The sequence below is a fragment of the Lipotes vexillifer genome, unplaced genomic scaffold (genome assembly GCF_000442215.2).
Source record: "Lipotes vexillifer unplaced genomic scaffold, Lipotes_vexillifer_v1.1 scaffold285, whole genome shotgun sequence".
Classification (NCBI taxonomy): Eukaryota; Metazoa; Chordata; class Mammalia; order Artiodactyla; family Lipotidae; genus Lipotes; species Lipotes vexillifer.
In genome coordinates this window covers 1,177,904-1,194,625 of record NW_006788807.1, presented here as the reverse complement: position 1 = coordinate 1,194,625, position 16,722 = coordinate 1,177,904, and the positions used below count along the sequence as shown (strand labels likewise).

Below are 16,722 nucleotides of genomic sequence, written 5' to 3'. Positions count from 1 at the left end.
TGATCGCTTGGTATGGAATAAGTGATCCCTGAATCAGTTTCCCCTATCTGTAAAATGGAACTAAAGCTCCACCTTGGAGGTTTGCATGAGGGACTAGAGGGACAGAACATGGACAATGGCTCTGGGGATTTTTATGAGCCGGGCCTGGAAGCAGCATACATCCTGTCACCCACATAACCTCAGCTGAAATTCAGTCACTTGGCCACATGCACGTGTGGGGGAGGCTGGGAAATGGAGCCTAACCAGATCCCAGGAAGAAAAGAAAATGAGCTTGGTTACCAGTTAGTATGTTCTGTCACCAACAAAAATCATGTGGCAAAGACAGACCATGTTGTAGGAGAAAACCTAAGCCAATGACCCTAACCAGTGAGTGAGCCAAAGAACCAGTGAAAGTTGGTTAAACCACTAAGTTACTTTTTGAATTAGTCAGGATTCTGCAGAGAAAAAGAACAAATCAGATATGTATATAAAAAGAAAGAGATTTGTTATATGGAATTGGCTCATGAAATTATGGGGTCTGGCAAGTCCAAAATCTGCAAGGTGGGCTGGCAGGCTGGAGACCCAGGAGAGATGAGCTGGAGTCCAAAGGCAGTGCTGGAGGATTTTCTCTTACCCGGAGAAGGCTGGTCTTTTTGTTCTATTCAGACCTTCAACGGATTGGGTGAGGCCCACCCACACTACAGAGGACAATCTGCTTTACTCAGAGTCCACCAATTTAAATGTTAACCTCATACAAAAAACACCTTCACAGGAACACCCAAAATAATGCTTAATCAAATATCTGAGCACACCATGTCCCAGCCAAATTGACACATAAATTTAACCATCACACTTTTTATCTGCACATTTCTGAGCATCAGGAATACATGATATATATTTTTAAGATTTTATTTTTTTATTTGTTATCTATTTTATACATATTAGTGTATATATGTCAATCCCAATCTCTCAATTCATCCCACCACCACCACCCCCCACCCCTCTGCCACTTTCCCCCCTTGGTGTCCATACGTTTGTTCTCTACATCTGTGTCTCTATTTCTGCTTTGCAAACCAGTTCATCTGTACCATTTTTCTAGATTCCACATATATGCATTAATATACTATATTTGTTTTTATTTTCTGACTTACTTCACTCTGTATGACAGTCTCTACATCCATCCACGTCTCTGCAAATGACCCAATTTCGTTCCTTTTTATGGCTGAGTAATATTCCATTGTGTATATGTACCACATCTTCTTTATCCATTTGTCTGTCGATGGGCATTTAGGTTGCTTCCATGACCTGGCTGTTGTAAACAGTGCTGCAATGACTATTGGGGTGCATGTGTCTTTTTGAATTATGGTTTTCTCTGGGTATATGCCCAGTAGTGGGATTGCTGGGTCGTATGGTAGTTCTCTTTTTAGATTTTTTAAGGAAGCTCCATACTGTTCTCCATAGTGGCTGTATCAATTTACATTCCCACCAACAGTGCAGGAGGGCTCCCTTTTCTCCACACCCTCTCCAGTATTTGTTGTTTGTAGATCTTCTGATGATGCCCATTCTAACCAGTGTGAGGTGATACCTCATTGTAGTTTTGATCTGCATTTCTCTAATATTTAGCGATACTGAGCAGATTTTCATGTGCCTCTTGGCCATCTGTATATCTTCTTTGGAGAAATGTCTATTTAGGCCTTCTGCCCATTTTTTTTTTTTTTGAAGATGTTGGGGGTCGGAGTTTATTAATTAATTTATTTATTTTTGCTGTGTTGGGTCTTCGTTTCTGCACGAGGGCTTTCTCTAGTTGTGGCAAGTGGGGGCCACTCTTCATCGCTGTGTGCGGGCCTCTCACTGTCGCGGCCTTTCTTGTTGCGGAGCACAGGCTCCAGACGCGCAGGCTCAGTAGTTGTGGCTCACGGGCCTATTTGCTCCGCAGCATGTGGGATCTTCCCAGACCAGGGCTCGAACCCGTGTCCCCTGCATTGGCAGGCAGATTCTCAACCACTGCGCCACCAGGGAAGCCCCTTCTGCCCATTTTTTGATTGGGTTGTCTGTGTTTTTAATATTGAGCTGCATGAGCTGTTTATATATTTTAGAGATTAATCCTTTGTCTGTAAATTCCTTTGCAAGTATCTTCTCCCATTCTGAGGGTTGTCTTTTCATCTTGTTTATAAAGGTCATGCTTAAGAACAGGGGGTCGGAAGCAGCAAACCTGTATCTGAATTCTGGTTTTGCCTCTGAACTGAGAAGTGACATAGTATCTTGATGCTCAACTCCCTCTTCTTTAAAATGAGGATAATGATAGTTGTGAGAATTAAATAAAACAAAGCCTGCAGCACTCTCGGCATGGTGCCCACCCACGGTGGGTGTCAGTAAATGAGAGGTGCTGTATGCATGCTGCCCCGTCCATCTCTCCCTGAATGGAGTCACGTGGAAATGCATGCTTTGGCTGGAAAGGGCAAGAAGGGTGGCCAGTCACTCTAGTGAAAGGTCAGCAATGTGGAAGAAGGGGCACTGTCTCTCTGGAGATGTGCCCCCTCCCCGAGTCGGAGCAGGTCCTCAGGCTTTTCTTGGACATCTCAGCAGCCACCACGGCTGTAGGGAAGCCCCAGTGCAGCCATCATCAGGGTCCAGGCTTAAACCCCACCCTGCACAGGTTAACCTGGGATTGTCCCTCCAGCCTTGCTTGTCCAGTGTATCAGTTATCTATTGCCAAGTAATGCCACATAACAAATCATCCCAAAAGTAGTAGCTTAAAGCAATAAGCACTGATATCGCTCACAAGTCTGTAGGTCAGCTGGACAGTTCTGTTGATCTGGCTCGTCCCTGCATCCAGGGTTGGTTGGCAGGAAGGCTGGGGGCTAGCTGGCTTAGGATGGCCTCTCTCACATGTCTGGGGGACAGCTGGCTGTCAGCTTGGGTGACAGGCATGAGGGGTTACAGTCTCTCACCATCCAACGGGCCAGCCTGGGCTTGTCCACATGGCACCAGGGCAGTTTCAGGAGAAAGAGCAGCTGTGGTCCTCTTGAGGGCCAGGCCCATCCCTTCCACCACATTCTTTTGTCCAAAGCAAGTCACGAGGCCAGCCAGACTCAAGGTAGGGGAAATGTGCTTCCGCACTTCATGAAGCAGCAAGAAAATCACACTGCCAAGGGCACAGGCCCAGGCGAAGAGTAGATCGAGGCCGTTCTGGCAACATGATACCCCTGACTCCTGTCACTTGCCCCCCGATGACCTTTGTCAGAAGGAGGCCATTAATTAAAGCACAAAATTACGGGCTTGGTTCTATAGAACCAGGGGCCAGACGATGGGTCCACACAAGTGTTGGATCTTCACCAAAAACCAGTCTTCTTGCCCTTCCTGTGGAGTACTGTTCAGTAATCTATTTTTTAAATTACTTTTGTTCTGAATATGATGAAGACGTTTGAAAAGATTATAACTTACTCAGATTTTGTTAGATAACATCTTTTTTGCCAAATCCCACTCTTTTGTGAGCTAATCGGACTTCTCACCTGGACTGTTTAATTCAATCAGCCAATCAATAAACATTTACTGAATTTCAAAAAAAAAAAAAAAGGGAGGCCAATCAAGCCACTGAGATTTGTCCCTCCTCCCCACACCCACAGCTATTTCCACTTCTGACAGACTCATGTTTTACTCTAGAGATGAAGGGGAGCTACTGAATGCTCTTGAGAGAGCAAAGGGACCAGATGAATATGGACTTGGAAAAGGATTCTCCTGATATTCAGGGTAGCAAACTCGTTCTCTGAGATGATCAGGAAAACAGGACTGAAGCGAAGGCACTCAAGGCCGTGGTGACAGAGCCGACAGAGGCCCAGGGGTGCAAAGAGGCCTGGTGTCACCAACAATTACAGGGAGCCACTACCCGCTTATAATTAGTGTCGCCTAATTTAGCAATGAAATGTTTTTTCCCATATGTTCCTCTGGAGGGACCACGACAGTCATCTCCCCACTTAAAGGCCAAAATTAAGGATATGGAAGCATTCAGTGTCTTTAATCTGCTCAAGGAAGTTCGCACGATTTTGTCCTCCAGCCTTTCGTGAGCAGTTTTAGGGCAGAGAAGGTCTGTCACAGGGTGGGAGGGTGATGGGTGGTCCAGTAGCTGACCCTGGTTCTCAGACCTGGCCCAGATCCTCGGATACTCAGCTTTGACATCTGTGAAATGTAGCAGTACCTACTCCTGCGAGGGGTAAAGGGGGTGCGACAAGAAAAGCACTGACTGTGGTCCCTGGTGAGGAACGACTGCCGCGTCCACAGCAGGTGCTGTTGGCCCTCCTCGCTCCTCAGAGCAGGGCTCCTCCTCCACCAGCATAATGTGTGCTTCACAGATGTTGGTCAAAGCATCGACTGTTCCAGGCAAGGCCTCGGAAAGGAGAGCCTGGCAGGGCTGATTATTAAATAATAAGGAAATCAGTGCTCACTCGAATTAGAGGTGGCACTGCTTTTTTTTTTTTTCCGGTATGTGGGCCTCTCACTGTTGTGGCCTCTCCCGTTGCGGAACACAGGCTCCAGACGCACAGGCTCAGCGGCCATGGCTCACGGGGCCAGCCGCTCCGCGGCACGTGGGATCCTCCCGGACCGGGGCACGAACCTGTGGCCCCTGCATCGGCAGGCGGACTCTCAACCACTGCGCCACCAGGGAAGCCCGGCACTGCTTTTTAAACTTTTATTCAATAAGTACAACTATATACTTAAATATATACATTTAAAGTCTACATACGAATCAATATAAAATGTGTATGTATATATTTCACTTTATATAGATACATGTGTGTATACTTCCATGCTGTTTTTCAGAATTTTATTTACCATTTTCTTCAGCACTGAGAATAAGATGGGGGCCACGAAAGCCACGTCCACGGTAGTTTCTCCCATCAAGTTAAACCATAACTAAGTCCCTTCTCAAAAATCTCAAATGAGATCTACCAAAAACTTGCAGGCAAGAAGACAGGGGTTTACTCAGTCAGCACGTGGGGTCTTCACAGAGCTTCGACCACAGGGCTGGCCTCTGCAGTCATGAAGAGGTCTCCTCAGACACCACATACAGATTTCATTCTTGTTCCAAAGGGAATTTTGAGTCCCTGAGATGTGTAGTCTTCATGGAGGCAGGATTCACTTTTGCTCATACAGAGAAAGAAAATATGTGTGTATATTTTCAGTCCTCCGATGTGATTTTTTTAAGGGCGGGTGTGAGCTTTGCTTGCCCTAAGAGAATGTAGCAAAGAGTCTACACTGCAGAAATCAGGACTTCTTGGGCTACGCAGCCAGTAAGTCCCCTTCCCCACGTCCCTTCCTGCACCCGCCATGTGAATAGTGAGGGGGAAGCCAGCCCTCGCCAGCATCCCTCTGCAGAGGCCAAGCTGACGCTTTTGCAGCCGATTTCATATTTAGCTGCTTTATGGGCCATTAGGATGGGCTTTCAGGTTGGGGCTGGCCGCTTCCAGTGATGTGCACATTGGACCACTCCTCCTCTGGAATGCTGTCTGGGGTTAAAACACGGCATATTCTGATTGACTTCGAGCTTATGCGGGGTTCAGTTCCCCGTTGCCGTTTAACAAATGGCCCCAAGACCTAGTGGCTTAAAAGAGAACATCTACTACGCCACAATCCTGCAACTTAGGTGGGCACCTGTCTCTCTCCATGTGCTGCTGACGGGGTAACCTGGCTGGGTCTGGGGGAGGGAGGCCTCCAGGGGCCTCACCTGAGGTATGTTGGAACAATGGGGGCTGCCTGACTGCGCTCCCCACGTGGCCTCAGCTGTAGCCCAAGCTCCTCTGTACGGACCCTGGCCCAGAGGATAGAGGGCATCCTCCCGCTGCCTCCCATGGGTCCAAGCCAGCCACCAGGCCGGCCCAGTTCAAGGGGAGAGCTGTTTGGATTCCTTTCGTGTAACAGAAAAGGAAGCAAAAGGGAAAAAGTTAATGAAATTCCAGTGTCTATTGCAGAGAACATTCTAGAACATAAGCCCTGAGAAGGCCTTGCTCAGAATTGTAAGGCCGGCAAACTTCAGAAAGATTATCTAATAGATGCCTGGGATTCTTAATCTGGTCGGCCTCCAAGTTTCTGTGGACCCCTCAAAATTGAATGCAAACAGTTGCCAGTGTGCGTTTATTTGGTTCCAGAGGAAGGTGGGGGATTTGTAGCATTCAGTATGTCCTAAAGGAGACTATAATCCAAAAAGGTAAATAACTTTCATCCCACAACTGGCAGGCTGCATTCATTACCTGCCTGTGTACAGAACCAGCCTTGAAAATAAACACCAGCCCACAATTCTAGCGCTTCAAAAAAAAAAAAAAAAAAAAAATTCAGCTGTTTCGACCAGCACCAACCTGTCTTAGATTGTGTCTCCTTTTCACAGAAAGCCTATAACTGTTTTCCGCAGTAAGACACTTCAACTTTTAAAGTAAAAGGCTTCCCTGTTGGCGCAGTGGTTGAGAGTCCGCCTGCCAATGCAGGGGACACAGGTTCGTGCCCCGGTCCGGGAAGATCCCACATGCCGCGGAGCGGCTGGGCCCATGAACCATGGCTGCTGAGCCTGTGCATCCGGAGCCTGTGCTCCACAACAGGAGAGGCCACAACAGTGAGAGGCCCGTGAACTGAAAAAAAAAAAATAAATAAAATTTAAAGTAAAGATCACCTCTCAAGGTTGAAAATGTTCTGAGAAGACTCTTCACAGTAGAAACAAGCCAAGGTCAGGAAGGGCAGCTGGGAATTGGAAGGGGTCGAAAGGAGAGACACAGATGGAAAATCCAGGGGCCTGGGTTGGCTCCGGGCTAACTGAACCATTGAAAAGAACCATAGATAGAATTTAAGGGATCTTCTCCAAGTTGTTTGACCCTGTATCTGACTTGTCTTTACTGTTCTCTGCAGCCATGGGACCCGATGTGCCGGGGAAGTTTCTGCAGTCGCCAACAACAACATCTGCGGGGTCGGAGTGGCCTACGGCTCCAAGGTCGCAGGTAGGCTGTCCCTGCCAAACAATCCCAGGAGGCATCACACTCGGGTCTCGGGCCTGGCCACTGCGCGGCAAAGATTCCCAGTGGAGCAGGAGAGAGGGGACTGGTACACTTAGCAAGAGTGAAAAACATTTTTTTAACTTAACCTATATGGCAAGATCAATAAACTTAAAAAATTTTTAAGGTACACAGATCATGAGCGCATAGGTCAATGAAGTTTCACAAACTGACCACATCCATGTAACCATCAAGAAACAAAACACAACCAGCACCCCAAAGCCCTTCTTGTGTCCCCTCCCAGTTACTGCCCATACACACAAGAACAGTCACGACCCTGATTTCTAACAGCAAATGTCAGTTATTCCCAGTTTTTAAACTTTATATAAATGGAATTGTACTGTCTGTACTCTTTGTGTGTCAGTATCCATAACATCTTTTTTTTTTTTGGAGTAGAGTTGATTTACAATGTTGTGTTAGTTTCTGGTGTACAGCAAAGTAATTCAGTTATACATATATGTGTGTGTGTGTGTGTGTGTGTGTGTGTATAGATATTCCTTTTCATATTCTTTTCCATTATGGTTTATCACAGGATATTGAATATAGTTCCCTGTGCTGTACAGTAGGACCTTGTTGTTTATCTATTCTATATATACTAGTTTGCATCTGCTAATCCCAAACTCCCAATACAACACTCCCTCACCTGCCCTCCCCCTTGGCAACCACAAGTCTGTTCTCTATGTCTGTGAGTCTGTTTCCATTTCTTAGATAAGTTCATTTGTGTCATATTTTAGATTCCACATATAAGTGATATCATATGGTATTTGTCTTTCTCTTTCTGACTTACTTCACTTAATATAATACTCTCCAGGTCCATCCATGTTACTGCAAATGGCATTATTTCATTCTTTTCATGGCTGAGTAGTATTCCATTGTATATATGTACCACATCTTCTTTATCCTTTCATCTGTCGATGGACATTTAGGGTGCTTCCATGTCTTCACTATTGTGAGTAGTGCCGCTATGAACGTAGGGGTGCATATGTCTTTTCAAACTATAGTTTTGTCTGGATATGTGCCCAGGAGTGGGATTTCTGGTTCATATGGCAACTCTATTTTTAGTTTTCTGAGGAACTTCCATACTGTTTCCATGATGGCTGCACCAATTTACATTCCCACCAACAGTTAAGAGGGTTCCCTATCTTTTCGAATTATAGTTTTGTCCAAGTAACCATAGCATTTTAATAGGAATCAACTAAAGATGGTAGAATATAAGGAGGTGTGTACAGATTATTGTAAACATACTCAGAACTCTTCCAAATGTTTCTGGTGGGTTTTTTGTATGTTTGTTTGTTTGCACAATGCCTCTCATCTTTAAGGGAAAATATTCTACCTAGAACCTTTTAATTAAGTTCTACGGAAAACATCTTTAACAAATTCCTCTTTATGGGCCTTTAGAAAGAAGGGTGGCTGGTCACCAGAAATTTAGAAACCAACACCTCCCCCTGCCCCCAAAAATAGAGAGAGACAGAAAGGGAGAGAGAAAATGAGAGAAAGGGGTTCATAAGCTTTCAACAAGATGCTGGAGAATGGAGTGGCTCCTGGCTTATTCCAAGTTTTGCATCAAATTTGGTTCTTAATTTATTCAGGCTGAGTCATCCAACCTTGCTTTTCTTTTTTTTACAACTGTCTTGATATTTTTTTCCTGGTGATTTAATAGAACCATAAACATACTTTGTGCTGACACTTGCATTTCCAGGGACCTAAATAAAGCAAGAGCAACCTATACAAACCCACCATTAACCTCTTTCAACACTGTCTGCTAAGGGGGGGGGGGGGGGCGGTTCCCTGTTCACAGGACAGAGTGGAGGCAACTGAAAATGTCAAATGTGGATTTCTCATTCACAATGACGGTCTTCAAAAGAGTTTTGAAGTTTCTGCATGCCCAAAGTAACTGGATTTTTGAACAAGGGATCCTCAGAACAACTGCCTGCAACAATGAAGAGATGGGATTAGCGCATGGCAATTGGAGGTCCACTGGGGTCTTTTTCTCCATCTGCTTCTTCTTTTTCTCTCTTGTAATTTGCACTCTGAAAACATCTAAGCTGCTTATCAAATGTACCTGATTCTCCTGCTCTCTTTGTTTGAATTCCCTAAAAGCAGACCTGAAGCAAGGATCTGGGTGCAAGGAGTTCCTCTGGGAGGTGACCCTGGGAAGCCAGTGAGCAAAAGAGAGGGAAAGATGGTGGGAAGAGAGACCAACAGAGGGTGTGTAGATGAGCTGGGGCTCCCTAACTGGGGCTCTGGGGGGCTCTTGCCCCCCGAGAGGAGGAGGCTGGGAGTTTATCCACCAACTCCCATCCCTCATCGGTGGGTGGGGTCGGGTGGGGGGCGGGACCTCAGCCTCGAGCACCTGGCCTGTCCAGCCTGCAGCTCCACCCACAAGGCAGAGGACACGCCCCAGGCAAGCCCCTCGTTCGGGTGAGCAGATCCAGGCAGAGTGTGACAGCCTCTGACTCGCCCCTGATGCCAAAGGCGAGCGGATGCAGCCCGGTACCTCAAAGACACGACCCGACCCCTGTCCGTGAACCCCGATAGCTCACAGGTCTCAAGGCAAGGCTCTGAGGATCCAGGAGCCCAGCCCAGTGTCCCCAGGGCCCCCGTGAGGAGGTGGCGGCGGCGATGGAGGTCCCGCCGCAGGAGGCGCCGCCCGAGCCGGGCGCGGACGGCGAAGCCGAGGAGGCCCCCGCCGAGGCCCCGTCTCCCAGCCCCGCATCGCCCCCGGCCGACGGGCGCCTCAAGGCTGCGGCCAAGCGCGTTACATTCCCGTCCGACGAAGATATCGTGTCCGGAGCTGTGGAACCCAAAGACCCGTGGAGACACGGTAGCTACGGCTGGGGGGGGGGGGGGGGGGGGGGGGGGGGGCGGGGGGGCGGGGTGAGGCAGGCCCAGCCCCAAAGAGGCTCTGAGCAAAGGGGCCGCCTTCTTGCGCTCCCTTAACCCCAGCTCGGTTCCTCTGTAGCCACTCTTACGGGTCCTAAGCGCTCAGGGGCAGGAAGGTCCAGTCCCCACCCTGTGCCCGGCAGGACATCCAGTGACTCAGGGCTCCCCCAGGGGAGCGAAAGGAATTCTTCCTGAGAAAGCCCTGGAGAGGTACTCAGAAATCGCAACAGAAGCAGAATTCTACCTTACAGATTTGGGGGGAACATTCTGTTCATTCTGGCTGGCAATTTCAAAAGTTGGCTGATTTCCCTCATTCTACTAATAAATGGGCCGTACTCTCCGGAGAATCTTTCCTTTCCCGAGCTTTCTGAGCTGGGGAGGTCTGGAGCGCCATCTGGTGGCCTATCCGTATCACTGCTCGTCTCAAGGTGTTCAGTCACAGGGTAGGGAGGCGATGTCCCGACTGCCCCCTGGATCCCGGGTCTCTTGTCTTCAAAAAAAGACTAAAGTTAAGGTGCTGCAGAATCTCAGTCCAGAGAAAGAAAGGAAAGTGGAGACGATATGATAAAATGAGTCCTCTGAAGGGAAACAGGGAAAAAAATCATTGAGCATCTCTTCATCGGCCCATGAGCCTTTTGGATTTCTCATCTACTCATACACTTTCTCATTTTTCCATGGAGGTTCCTGTCTTTTTCCTGTTAATTTGCACATGTTCTTGGTATGTCCCACATGTTAGCCCCTGACCAGTTTTAATCAGCACAAGGATCTTCTCCCAAACTTTCACATGAGGCCATTAGTCCCCCTGGATTCCACCTCTGTATGTCATGCCAGCTGGGGATCAAGTTTTATTTTTCTCCAGATAGTGAGCAAACATCCCCAATACCATCTATTTAATAATCCATCCCGTCCCTTTGATTTGTGGTGCCACCTTCATTGTATATTAAGTTCCCATACACTTGTGGTTAGTCTCTGTGTAAATATAATTTAGAGGAAATTTCCTAGCAACTGTGAGTCAGGAAGTGTAGCCACGCTCCTTCCTCTACTGGGCTTTTGTATGTGCTCTCCCTCTGCCCAGAACACCTGCCCCCTACGGCCCACCTGGCCACCACGTCTTCATCCTGCAGCAACCGGGTCCCCACGGCATCCTCCAACATCATTGCCCAGGCCAGTCCCCATCCACAGATAAAGATGCTGAATCTTCTCTTCCCAGCACTAATACTGTCAGTTATCACAAATTCTTGTGCCTGGTTCTTTGATCAGTATCATTCTCTGCAGGCAGACAACAGTGTCCACAAAGACAGGAGCCATGTCTGTTTTCTCTCACCTTCGCACCCACAGCAGGGTCTGGCACACAGAGGATGCTCAAACCCTATTTGCTGAGTGACAGAAAGAAAGGAAGGAATAAAGGGAAGGAAGCGTCGGTGGATAAACCCATGATAATCAGTAGAGACTAATCACTGAATAAAAGAATTGGTGGATGAATGGAGTTAATGGATTAAGGGCATAAAGATCTAAGGACCCAAATCTGATGGAATTTCTACCAGGTATCTCCCCTTCTACCAGCACCATCTCACCTTTGCTACTTTATCCCAATCAAGTTAGTTCCAAGGAGACCTGGGCCTTCTCATCACCCACTTCCCCTCCCCAGCAAGGGCACACTGGGAATGTCCACCAGCAGTGAAGACAGGCAGGGGACCCCTTTGCATCAACACCCTAGGCCACTCCAGGCCAACGAGCATCACGGCCATCCATCCACTGTGTGTCATCTGGATGCTGGAAATAGAGCGTGTGAATTCCCAGCGGCTCATCTTTTCCATTTACCTGTCAGAATCTCAAAATCTTGGGCCCCAAAGAGGGTCTAAAGTTCCCTGAGTCCGAACACCCACTGACACTTGCATGATGATAACAACAATAACAGTAGCAATAATAATAATAACATATTGTCTCTTCCAATGTGTGTGGCATGATACAAAACCCTTTACTCCCTTAACCCTCTTTACAGCCTTATCATACATTATTATATATTTTATAAAGAGAACATATTTATTATATATTATTATCCCTCTTTTACAGAGAACGAAACTGAACATGGGGCCACACAGCTAGTAAATTGTAAAACAATTTAGCACCCAGCGCAGCCTGGGTCCCTGCACTAAAACACCTGAAGAGCTTCTCTCTCTCTTTTTTTTTTTTTTAATTAATTTATTTATTTATTTTTGGTTGCGTTGGGTCTTCGTTGCTGTGCGTGGGCTTTCTCTAGTTGCGGCGAGCGGGGGCTACTCTTTGTTGTAGTGTGCAGGCTTCTCACTGCGGTGGCTTCTCTTGTTGCGGAGCACGGACTCTGGGCACGCAGGCTTCAGTAGCTGTGGCACGCAGGCTCAGTAGTCGTGGCGCACGGGTTTAGTTGCTCTGCGGCACGTGGGATCTTCCCGGACCAGGGCTTGAAACTGTGTCCGCTGCTCTGGCAGGCAGATTTTTAACCACTGTGCCACCAGGGAAGTCCCGAACAGCTTCTCTTTTCCTGCTCTCCTGATGTAGCCTGGACCCAGCCTGGAACTGCATGCCTCCAGTGACGGGAAGCTCACTCCCTCACAACAAAGTCTGTTCTGCCTTTGGACATGGATAACTCTAGAAACTTCTTTCTTAAGATGAGCTCTCTCTTTGACTTCTGTTGCCTGTTTCCATGAGCACAGCTGTTACCACTTCTAGCTAACACATGGCAAGGAGAGAGGAAAATTCCAATTAGTCTGGCTCCCAAAGAGTAAATGCTCTGTAACACGCAGACCGGTACATCTGGGCTGTCCCAAAGTCTTGGTGCTGTCTCAAAGCTTTAATAACTTCAAAACTTTTTTGAGAGTTTAATTACTTACATTTCCTTATCCACTTATTTATATGTTTTGAAGAGAAAGGTTGATTTCCATTTTTTACTTTAAACATGACTTTATTAAAGTAATTCTTTAAGACAACCTAATTCTTTTCTTAGTTTTAATTTTTAAATCAATGTTTGGCATCTTTAGCCAAAAGGGACTGAGACAAAAAATCGAAATTGAAAGTGTATTATTCAAAATTCACAAAACCAAATAAATGGACAACCAATATAAATAATGAACCCTTCAAATGATGTTTCTTGCAAGTTTGTCAGATTTATACCTCTGAGAGTATGAAAAAGGCTCGAAATGCATCACGCCTTTTGGGAGATGCTGTCTCTTGCCTTCAGCCCCTTCCGGGACTCAGGAGTTGCAGCTGGGTGCCCACCATGTGCTGGTCCTGCTGGGGGGCAGGGATGCAGCAGTGAGCCAGCAGACAAGACACCTGCCCTCACACAGCTTCGAGACTAAAGGGAGACCCAGACAAGGAGCAAACAAGCACGACAATATCAGATCATGATTGCTGGTTGCCGGGGCCACAGCAAGTGACTTGAGGGCAGGTTCTGCAGAGCCCCTCAGAGCAGCCCCAGGCTGGGGCCAAGGCCAGGTGGCATTGGCCTTACCTGCCTTCCTCTGAAGGCAGAGCAGATAGACTTATGCATCTGCTAACGAGTGCTCCTTTGAGCAAAGATTCTAAAAAGAGTTTGAAAACCACACTGTAGACCATTAGCAAAGTATCCTGAAATTTCTCTACCAGCGATGAATTGCTTCCACATATTTGGCCAATAAAACTCCTAATAGTCCAGTGAGTTTGTACATATTTTATCTGAGTTTTTAAATAAAGCAGTAAAAATCGCTTGTTGGCACAATGATTAACATGTTTCCAGATCCTTAAGACCTAGACCAGCATGTATCGGCTCCTTAGCCTGCAGATGAATATTAGTGAACACAAAAGTGGCGATTATCGACACGGAGGTGTGGGGACGGATGTAGCACTTCCTGGTGTCCGTACAAGCTCACCTTTTGTAACAGGAGGAGAGGCAGAGGACTTAGCTCAAATCCCTGGGCTGTGCAGCCCCTAGAGCCCAGGGCTGCAAGCAAGCCATGCAGCAGGCGTGAGGCTCAGGTTCTAAAAGGCAGGAGGGACTCACAGATTCACTGCTGGTCATGAATGCGGTGCTCAGGCTGGCGGAAGGGCAGGGGACAGAAATGCTTGATGTGCAGGCTCTCCTGCCATCACCTCGCCGCAGCCAGCAGAGCATTGTGCAAACGTGAGGAGGCCGAGTCCTGGCTCCCTGGGCTTCCCGCTCTCCTTCTGCCTCTCACTCTCACTCTCTTGCCTTCCCCATCTTTCTCATTCTCTCCCCCTCCCCACCCCCGTAGACCATCCAGGGACAGAGTCCCTCCCTAAAAACCCTTGGGTCACCCTGAGCCTGGGTCTTGGCCGCTAATGGGGCAGTTGCCTGCAAAAATTAATACTGTATCTCGTTCAATTCATGCATGCCTCATTCCATTCCGAGCTTAATGAGATTCAAAGAATGCCGGGGGCCTGGGCCCTGAATGTGAATGAGAGCCCTGCTCCCAGCCCATGGCCGCCCCTGCCTCCCTAGATGCTGAACAGTCAGAAGATTAATACACAGCAGCTCAGGTGTTCTGGGCGGCACAAGGGGAGCCAGGGCGGGATGAATAGGGAGAGAGGCAGAGAGACAGGACCTGCAAAGAGAGAGGGCAAAGGGCACCAGCTGGTGACAAAATGCAAAGTCGCCACTGTTTGGCACGTGGGACAGTCCGGGTGCACTTTGGCCAGAGTTGAACTTCTCCCTCTTTCCAATGGAGGCGGGCTATTCAGTGCTGGTCATCTGGGCACTGGATGGGTTCAAGACCATCTGAGTTTCCTCCCTGCAGACAAGTGAATACCAGCCTCTCTGCGACATTTCCAGTCCACAAAGTGGACACGACGCGTGAAAAGAAGCTGTGCTCTTTACTTTATTCTGTAAGCTGTTGGCCACCTTTGTTAAACAGACTTTTTAAATGAGCAAAATATAGGTGGGCCAAAAGTGAAATGTGGAGTTTTAGATTTCCTATCCCTAATGAAATGAACCATAAAACGTAGCTTCTGGAAAGTTGAAACCAAAGACTATGCTTGTGCTGTAGGAGCTTTTCTCCAGGAGAAAGGATATTAACTAATAATTAGACTCGTTGGCCAAAACGGTGACCTAGTTTATGAGTAGAGGATGGAAAGTCTGGATCTGTTATCCCTGCTAGGGAGAAACTCAACTAAATTAGGTAATAATATCATGCATTTATTCACCAAATATTTATCAAGCTTAAGATAAATTCCAAGCGCCATGCTGATGCCCAGGGGCATAGAAGTACACAGAATAGACACATGCCCTGTACACAAAGACCTTGCTGTCTGGTGGTAAATGAAACACACAAATAAACAATTGTAAGAGAAGGCTGACAGTGCAGTGCTAACAGAGGACCTGCAGAGCTGGACCCAGAAAGACTTCAGGGGAAAGGCCTACTGAGCTCATGGGTTAGACAGGAGGAGGGTGAGCTCTGGGGAACATTGCAGTGCAAGCGCAAGGGAGGGGCCATGAGACGTGGGAGGAGGAAAGAGAACCTTAAGAGAAAAGACAATTTTCTGTCAATTTCATGGGCCCTGTAAGAGCCTGAATCTTCCTGCTTTATATTTTTTTCTGGAAAAATGTTTATCTCAGAATTAACAAAACATGCATGTAAAAGCATTAGCTTTATACCCCCAATGTCCCAATTACCTAAACAGTCATTCTCATGTCAGGTTGCACTTCAGAACCACCTTAGACCAATACCTGCTTAGGCCCTGTGCAAATATTCAGAAACTCCAGGGACCGGGGAGAAGCGGCCCAGGCACAGTATTTAGGAAATGCTCTCCGAGTGACCCTATAATTGGGAACTGCTTTAAGATATACAAGCCTATTACCTGCAACTAGAAAAGGAAAATCAAGATGAGAAGGCAGTCCTATAACTTTATTCGACAATCAGCAGTTAGTTCTCATCCACATGAACTGTCTGTAGATTTTGGGCCTTTTTTTTTTTTTATTTATTTTTGGCTGTGTTGGGTCTTCGTTGCTGGGCACAGGCTTTCTCTTGTTGTGGTGAGTGGGGGCTACTCTTCGTGGCAGTGTGTGGGCTTCTCATTGCAGTGGCTTCTCTTGTTGCGGAGCACAGGCTCTGGGCGCGCAGGCTTCAGTAGTTGTGGTGCGTGGGCTTAGTTGCTCTGTGGCATGTGGGATCTTCCCGGACCAGGGCTCGAACCCGTGTCCCCTGCATTGGCAGGCGGATTCTTAACCACTGCGCCACCAGGGAAGTCCCTGTCTGTAGATTTTTGAAAGTGGTGACAGGTGCATAGGTAACCAATGTATATGAATCTTCCTTCCTTAAGTTGGTGTGCACACCACATTAGGTGATGCTTGTGTAATAATGTCCTTTGACCACCAGGGACAAGTAAGAAGGGTCAGAAGCCAGGCTCCGACTATGTACAGACCAGCCCTTCGTTTCAAAACTCCCGTGGACGGAAAGACTTAGGTCAGCTTCAGCAGCACTCTAGGTCCCTTGCTACGAAATAGCGTATCAAGCGGAGGACAAGCTTGGCCCCAAACAGCAATGTTTAGAGGGTAATGACGAAGGAACAAATGCCCTTCCCATTGGCTGCTGCTGAGTGAACCCTGGACAGGCTTTTTCTAGACAGCCCAAGGGTGACGTGAACCGTGGGTGCCACAGGCCTGGGCTCCTCCTGAGTCCCTGTACACACAGTCACACAATCAGAGAAAAGTTCCCAGCGAGAAGTCACTCCTACAAGGCATCATAGAAGCACACACTTTACAAAGGTGGCCTAGGGGAGAAGGAGGGGGGGGGTGTATCCTGCACCCCACTGCAAATATATTTTAGAATGACCCCTTCAACATTTCTGTCTG

General features: G+C 47.5%; 1 protein-coding gene across 2 annotated transcripts in view; it reads left to right on the top strand.

The window, feature by feature from the left end:
- The window catches only part of PCSK2 (proprotein convertase subtilisin/kexin type 2), a 214,975-nt gene that overhangs the window by 167,664 nt on the left and 30,589 nt on the right, over positions 1-16,722 (top strand). For both annotated transcript variants that reach the window (XM_007461791.1, XM_007461792.1), the window contains one exon: positions 6,871-6,959. In XM_007461791.1, the coding sequence (XP_007461853.1) occupies positions 6,871-6,959 (89 nt within the window). The remainder of the gene's footprint in view (positions 1-6,870; positions 6,960-16,722) is intronic.